This window comes from Tupaia chinensis, unplaced genomic scaffold, assembly GCF_000334495.1.
Source record: "Tupaia chinensis unplaced genomic scaffold, TupChi_1.0 Scaffold000212_1, whole genome shotgun sequence".
NCBI lineage: Eukaryota > Metazoa > Chordata > Mammalia > Scandentia > Tupaiidae > Tupaia > Tupaia belangeri.
Window position 1 is genome coordinate 3,115,042 of NW_006159687.1, and position 7,660 is coordinate 3,122,701.

Genomic DNA, 7,660 nt, shown 5'->3' on the forward strand with positions numbered 1-7,660 from the left:
CTCCTGAGATCTGGCACGCACGCACACATGCCCACATGATGTTCAAGCTGCCGGGCCTAGGACTTGAACCATGGTCGACCATGCGGGAGTCAAGTGCGTCAACCACTACACCACCTGCGGGCCCCCAATGCAAAAGTTTAATAGTTCAGCTAGTAATGTCCATGAACAGATACTACTAAGCATAATTACATATCTTGATCCCTTATACAACAGCTTTCATAACCACATGTCCACTTAAAGTTACATTATCAGTAAGGAAAATTTTAGTGATCCCATTGTTTCAGGATGATGGGACAAGCTGAGTCATATGCCTGATGATTATCTTGGAATAATAGGAAATTGAGATTCCAAGTTAATGAGAAGTTCATAAAAATAAATGTAGGGAACCAGCAGTCAGCGTAATGGCTATGTCGCTGGACTCCCACGTAGTCAACCGCGGTTCGTGTCCCGGACACGGTGGCTTAAAACTCATACGCCGGGCACGTGTGCGTGCGTGCCCAAGATCCCAAGAGGAGAATGGAGGAGAAGGGATTGCGGTGTGACCATCCCCCCTGGGGGGTGATTTCTCGCTTTCTGTCTCTATGTCTCTCTTTGTCTGGAGAGCGCACACGCCTTATTATTATTATTATTATTATTATTATTTAATTTGACCAGAGAGAGACAAAGAGAGAGGGACAGTGAGAAAGCTAGCTGCCAGGTCCAGGACTTGAATCATGGTTGATCATGTGAGAGTCCAGCATCCCAGCCACTACAACACCTGCCGGCCCCAGTTTTAATATTTTAAAACAGTAGGGACCAGCAGTTAGCGTAATGGCTATGTCGCTGGACTCCCATGTAGTCGACCGCAGTTCGAGTCCCAGACCTGGTAGCTTAAACTCACGCCGGGCGTGTGTGCGTGCATGCCCAAGATCCCGAGAGGAGAATGGAGGAGAAGGGATTGTGGTGTGGCCATCCCCCCTGGGGGGTGATTTCTCACTTTCTGTCTCTCTGTCTCTCTCTCTTTCTGGCAAGCGCACGCACCCTATAGCAAAAACCTCTCCAAAAAAAGAAAAAAAAAACAGTAATCTGTAGATAAATATTTAAGCAATCTCTGCTTGAAAACAGGCTTTACTGCAATTAACAAAGGTAACTGCAACAGAAACTAAATTTTGAATATAGCACAAGATTAACAAACTGATTAAATAGAAGCCTCAGAGTCCAGACTTTTAAGGAATATATATTTTTTAAAACCATGAACATGGCCTTGGACAAGAAGCTATGGCAACAGTAGGCTCCAAACAAATGCTAATTCCCAAATGGGCAGTCTTAGGGCAGGTCTTTTCCAGAAAACAGTCTGAGCCAGCCGAGAAAGCACAGGGGTGAGCAGCTAACACAGAGGGCGAGGGCTGCCGAGCGAGAGCGAGCACTCTCCCTTCACAGCATAAACATTGAGGCAAGACGCAAACTAACGCCATTTAGGAACACGTGAAATAGTAGTTCAAAATTAGAGCCCAGTCCCGAAAATATGTTAAGTGAACCAGACGACTCCATCCTGTAACTGATACACTTCGCCTCACTCTAACTCAGGCTGCTACTGAGTAGCTTTTTCTAGATGATGCCCAGAAGGAGCAAGATCCTGTTGTGTCTACGCCTACAATACCAACCCCCTTCTAAAAGCCAGCACTGCGGGATCTTATTACCATACTACTGGGAAGCACCTGTCAGCCTTTGGGGACAGAAGACATTAGTGTCCCAGCTTGCTGATGTGACGATCAGAGTGACACATGGAGGAGCTGCCTTGGCCTGCTACTGCCCTGCTAAGGACATGGGGGCTCCTGACTCACAGCGCTGGTGGAAGGGAAGTCTGAAGGCACAGGCCCAGCGTCAGGCCAACCGACGACAGGGTGGACGGAAGCACAGAGGGGGCAGGTGCTGCCTCTCATGGCAGCCGGCTTGCACGAGAGCTCACCCCTCCTCACGCCAGCTGGAACTCCCTGGGTCTCAGGACCACCTCTATTCACAATGATGCGATGTTCACCACGGTCCAATCACTGCCTCCCAACATCAACAGGAAACGTCGGGGACAAACCGTTAGCCAAACCTAACAGAAGTTCACAAAGGGCTTTACAAAGTCCTCACCGCCGGGGCCTCCTCGATGATCTTCTGATGTCGCCTCTGCACACTACAGTCCCTTTCGAACAGGTACACGGCATTGCCATGGTGGTCACCGAACACCTGGACTTCTACATGCCTATGTAAAAGCAAACACACGTGTTAACATACGTTGTTAAGGGTGATAAAGATCAAAGGTCACAGTCATTAAGCCAGACCTCTGGCCAGGGTGGCCAGGATTTCTCTATTTTAATTTTTTTTTTAATTTAAGATGTGATATTTTGACCTTGCAATGGTTATGGAATTAGAAATAGAGTAAATCTTGTAACAACTCAGTGAAAAGGCTCCCTTCTGTAAGATTAATACTTAATGACCGGTGAGTAAGAAAAGACAGGGGCTGGCCTGTGACCTAGTGGTTAAAGGAGCTAGATTCCGCATGGCCGGCTGCATGGTCTGAATGCAGGCTGCGGGTGTGAAACCATGCTGGGTGCGTGTGTGCATGCCCCGAATGCCAGCAAGGTGGAGACATGTGCAGGAGCTGCAGAGGGACCAGGGCTCACCATGGGGTGCTTTCTCCCTCTCCCTTTCTGTCTCTCCTTGGCAAGCATAGGCACCTTTTGGAAAAAAATCAATCAATAAAATAAAATAAATAGGGTTGTGTCATAATCTCGTGACTAAGTGAATCAGATCCCACGTGGCCAAGCACGCTTCAATTTCCGGCCCCAGCAGCTTGAAAACCACACTGGGCTGGAGACCAGCAGGGGGGGTGATGGTCAAGATGCTGGACACCCCCACATGGTAAACCATGGTTCAAGCCCCAGAACTGATGGCTTGCTTTCTCGCTTTCCCTCTCTCTCTGTCTCTCTCTCTAGTCAAATTAAAATAAATGGATAGATAAATAAATTTTTTTTAAAAAAAGAAAGAAAACCACACCGGGCACATGAACATGGGTGTTCCAAACCCATCAGGATAAAGAAACGGAGGAGAAAGAACTGGGGCGTGGCCGCACCCTGTGGGGGGTGGGGGCTTCGTCCCCTCCCTCCCTGTGTATCTCGGGTGAGTGCACGTGAAGTGTGGTAATTAGAAACAGAGAAGGCAGGGAATAGGGACAAGTGCGGGCGTGTCACGGAAAGGACAAACGGTCAAGGAAAAGACTGTAAAGTCCGACCATGTCAAAATGACAAATTAAGCTACATTTCACACATCTTCAAAAGGCCAACGGAAACTTTATTTTTAGTTTTTGCCATAGGGCATGTGTGCTCACCAGACACAAAGATAGAAAGCGACAGAGAGAGCGTGAGAAATAACATCTGTGCCAGGGTGGGGCTGGGGCCGGGGGCCAGGGCTGGCCACACTACCGTCCCTTCTCCACTCCCCTCTCAAGATTCTGGGCACCTAGGCCATGCGCCCCGCATGATGTTCAAGCTGCCGATCTAGGCCTTGAACCGTGCAGTGAGGTCATGTGGGATCCAGGCACTTGACCTCCAAGCCACCTGGTGGCCGAAACTATTTTATAATTTGTTTTTGTAAGAGAGAGGCCCCTGGTGCACCGCCCGCCTGCTCTCACTTAGACAGGGCTTGCTATGGCGCCCCGCAGCCTCGCGCTCGCGGTCCTCCGGCTCCGGCCTACCTAGATTTTTTTTAAAACCATTGTTTTTTTTTGTTTGTTTTTTTTTTTTTTTAAAACAACCCTTGGAGTCAAATTCAATAAACTATAGAAGGCTGAAATTAAAATGGCTCACTCGGAGCCATCAGGCGGTGTGCAGGTAAAGGCACTGAATTCCACAGGGCTGCCTCGCAGTTTGAGTCCAGGACCCTGCGGCTTGAAAATCATGCGGTGCATGTGCGTGCGGACCGGAAATCCCACCAGGAGAATGGAGGGCTGTTGTGTGGGCACCCCCTGGGGGTTGGTTTCTCAACTTCCGTCTCTCTCTGGCTCTGGCGAGCACACCCTAAGCAAAACCAAAAACGGCTCCTCCATAAAAGTTAAATAAGTGAGAAATTAAACTAATATGAATTCTGAGTATTTTAATAAACTAATATTAAATTATAAAAAGGCCCTTTAATGTTGAGTATAAAGTAGTGAGATTATGACAAACCACATGAAGAGTGAATGCACATAATGTTCATGAAAATAAGGCTCTTGCAGACCGTTTGGTTAACATGAAAATGTTCTCGGTAGGTTTATTTTTTTATTTTCACAATGTAGTTCACATATTCACCCCCTTAAATAAACGAGTGTTCAGCAAATGTTTTCATGGGTTGATTTTCTCTTTTTAAGAGAGGGATTTTTGCTATAGAGCACATATGCTTGCCAGAGAGACAAAGCGAGAAATCACCCCCCGGGGGGATGGCCACGTCACAATCCCTTCTCCTCCATTCTCCTCTCAGGATCTTGGGTACGCACGCACACACATGTGCCCAACATGAATTTCAAGTCACTGGCTCTGGGGTTGACTATGTGGGAGTCCAGAAATATAATCATTACTCCATCTGCTGGTCCCACATGCATTGATTTTTTAAAAAATATGAACTCTCAAACACAGAAATAAGAAAGTCAGAGCCAGCAGGTGGCATGGTGGTTAAGGTACTAGACTCCCACATGGCCGACCGTCGTTTGAGTTCCAGACCTGGTGGCGCTCTCTCTCTCTCTGTCTCTAGTGAGCATATGAATCCTATAGCGAACTGAAGATAATAAATAAATAAATAAATAAGCAAGCAAGCAAGCAAGTGAAGACACTGGGCCATTTTTATACCTTGTTGTCTGCGGAAGCACTATATGAAGCTCTTCATTTAACCTCTTCAAAGAATTTATCTTCTTGCTAATAACTTCCCTGAATGTTCTATTTTAAAAATCCCCAACTTCAGACATTCTCTTGACAAAATACTTGGAACTGATTTCTTCTTCATTTTTTGGGGGGAATTTTTTGCTCTTTTGACCTCTCCTTCTTCATTTACCTATCCACAAACGATAATCACCGAATACATTGTGGCTGTGGTTATTGCGAACACCTCGCTACCAGTTACACTCATTTAGAATGAGAAAAATACTCTTAACTGTGTCATTTCGATTTCTCTTATTCCACTTCCAATTCTCTTCCCTTCTTCACGCGGACCCAACTTTCCAGCCTACACCTTCTTGCCTCTCTGAATAACTTCGGTTACTATTTTTTTTTTGCAAGGCAGGTCTACTGGTGACATCTCCCTCGATTTTGTTGGCTTGAGAGTCTATTTCTCCCTTCTGTTTGAAGAGCACTTTTGCTGGACACAGAAGTCTAGACGGCACCTTCTCTCCTACCCCTGTCGCACCCCACTCTCCTGTTCGCGGGCTTTCTGAAGAGTTCCTCTCCGGGTCCTCTGTGAGGTGTGTCTTCCCTCTGTCTGTCTCCCAGGATTTCCTGTGTGCCTTTTGTCTCCCGCTGGAATGTGAGGTGCACAGAGGTAGATAGTTTGGCATTTATCCTGCTTGACACCGTCTGAGCTTCCTGGTTCTACGGTTTGGTGTCGTCAGTAATCTGGGGAAATTCTCAGCCATTATGACTTCAGATATTTCTCCTGTCTCTTTCAATCTTCTCCTTGTGGTATTCAAATAATTCAGGGTACCCTTTTCAGATAGTCCCACAGCTTGGACATGCCAGTCTGTGTTTTTAAGCCGTTTCACAGGGCTTGAGCCCTCATGACCTGATCACAGTCCAAAGGCTCTACCTCTTAATACCATCACCTCGGGACCAGTAGATGGCATAGTGGCTAGGTTGCTGGACTCCTATGTAGTCAACCACAGTTCAAGTCCTGGAGCCGGTGGCTTAAACTCATGCTGGACGCAAGTGGTTGTGTGCCGAAGATCCCAAGATGAGAATGGAAAAGGGATTGCGGCATGGCCATCCCCCCTGGGGGGTGATTTCTTGCTTTCTGTCTCTCTGTCTCTCTGTGTCTCCAGTGAGCCCACCTGCTCTTTAGCAAAAACATCTCAAAAAAGAAAAAAAAAAAACAAAAAAAAACCCAACCAGCTCAGGCATTAGGTTTCAACTCAGGAATCCCGGAGAGACACAGACACGGGGACAGGAAGGTGGCAGCAGAAGGCTGTGCAGCAGGGAAGGCACTGGGTCCTAGGGCTAGTTCTCACGTGGTGGGCCCGCACTGTGCTGTGACCTGCACGCGGAGTGTCCCTGGCTTTCATTTCGTCTTTCCCCTGGGGGAACAGGCCAGAAGGGCTTGGAAGTGGCTAATTCTCCTTTCCCAGGAAGGAAAAGGCGCTGGTGGGACCAGCAGATAGTGCAGTGGTCACACCACTGGACGCCCCCCCTGGCTGGCTGCAGTTCGAGTCCCAGATCTGGCAGCTTAAAACTCATGCTGGGTGCATGTGTGTGTGTGCCCCAAATCCCGAGAGGAGAATGGAGTACAAGGGATTGTGGCATAGCCATCCCCTGGGGGGTGATTTCTCGCTTTTTGTTTCTCTGTCTCCAGTGAGCGTTTGTGCCCTATAGCAAAAATCTGTCTTAAAAAAAATAGAAAAGAAAAAGGTACTGGTAATATTTCCCTTAGAGTTAGGATTCCCCAAAACACGAGGTAGTTATGTTTTTGTGGGGGGAGAGGGAGATTTTCGCTGTGACAACCTGATGGGGTTCCAAGAGGGAAAACCCATGAAAAGTGTGTGTGTGTGCATTGGGGGGCTCCCTCTAAGATGGTGCCCCAAGGACTCGCTCACTTCCAAGCTAGTTTATACTCGGCCTCCGGCCATTTGTCACGATCCCCACTTCAGTGTCCCCACCAGGCTGTGGCTCAACGGCTGTGACAGGAGCCTCCACGGGTGTCCAGAGTGCAGAGCAGCAGTCTGCTCTGTGGCCTCGACCCTCAAGGGTCTAAAAGTCAGACTCCCGTTCCATCGGCCTTTTCCTTTGGGTTGGGGTGATGACTTCCAAGGCCTTTCCGTGTTGGAGTAGATGCTGCAGGCCTGGGCTAAGGTACTGACACAGCTAGGAGGGGTCGCCACTTCTAACTCCAGAGCGCGCCCTGGACGTTTGGCCTCTTTGTTTTTGAAAGACACCGTGGAAGAAAGGCTTCGATTTACCCGAGAGCCCTCCCTGTTTACCCACTTCCCACTGACGGGGCAGATGCTACGCTCGCAGAATCGGCTGACCTATTTTGAGATCAATTGTTCGCTTTTTCTCTTAAGGTTCCCGCCATAGGGTGTGTGTGCTTGGCAGAGAGAGAAGGAGAGAGAGAGACAGTGAGAGGAGAAGTGAGAACTCACCTCCTGGGGAGACAGCCACACCACAATCCTGCCTCCTCATTTTCCTCCCAGGACTCTGGGAACGCACACACATGTGCCTGCTGTGATCCCCAAGCAGCCGGGTCAGGGACTCAAACCGCGGCTGGCCATGTGGGAGTCCGTGCCCCACCACCGACAGTTCTTTTAACCAAACTCTAATTGAATTTCATTTATGTGCTATGCTCAGGGACAGTTCCAAGTTTCGTGGAGTCTGAACAAAAACAATCTAGGGGCTCTCTTTAAGGAGAAGTCTATATAATTGCAAGTACAAAACTAGGTAAAGGGTCTGAAAAGAGGCTC

At 48.2% G+C, this 7,660-nt stretch overlaps 1 protein-coding gene across 2 annotated transcripts in view; it reads right to left on the reverse strand.

Annotated features, from left to right (window-relative positions):
- MCCC1 (methylcrotonyl-CoA carboxylase subunit 1) overlaps positions 1 to 7,660 on the reverse strand; it is a 69,449-nt gene that overhangs the window by 44,486 nt on the left and 17,303 nt on the right. Inside the window, exons 7-8 of one of the 2 annotated variants that reach the window (XM_027771419.1) lie at positions 2,652 to 2,705; positions 2,119 to 2,230 (exon numbers count right to left, since the gene is read on the reverse strand). In XM_027771419.1, coding sequence (XP_027627220.1) covers positions 2,119 to 2,230; positions 2,652 to 2,705 — 166 coding nt within the window. The remainder of the gene's footprint in view (positions 1 to 2,118; positions 2,231 to 2,651; positions 2,706 to 7,660) is intronic. The other variant, XM_014587424.2, reaches the window with a different exon arrangement.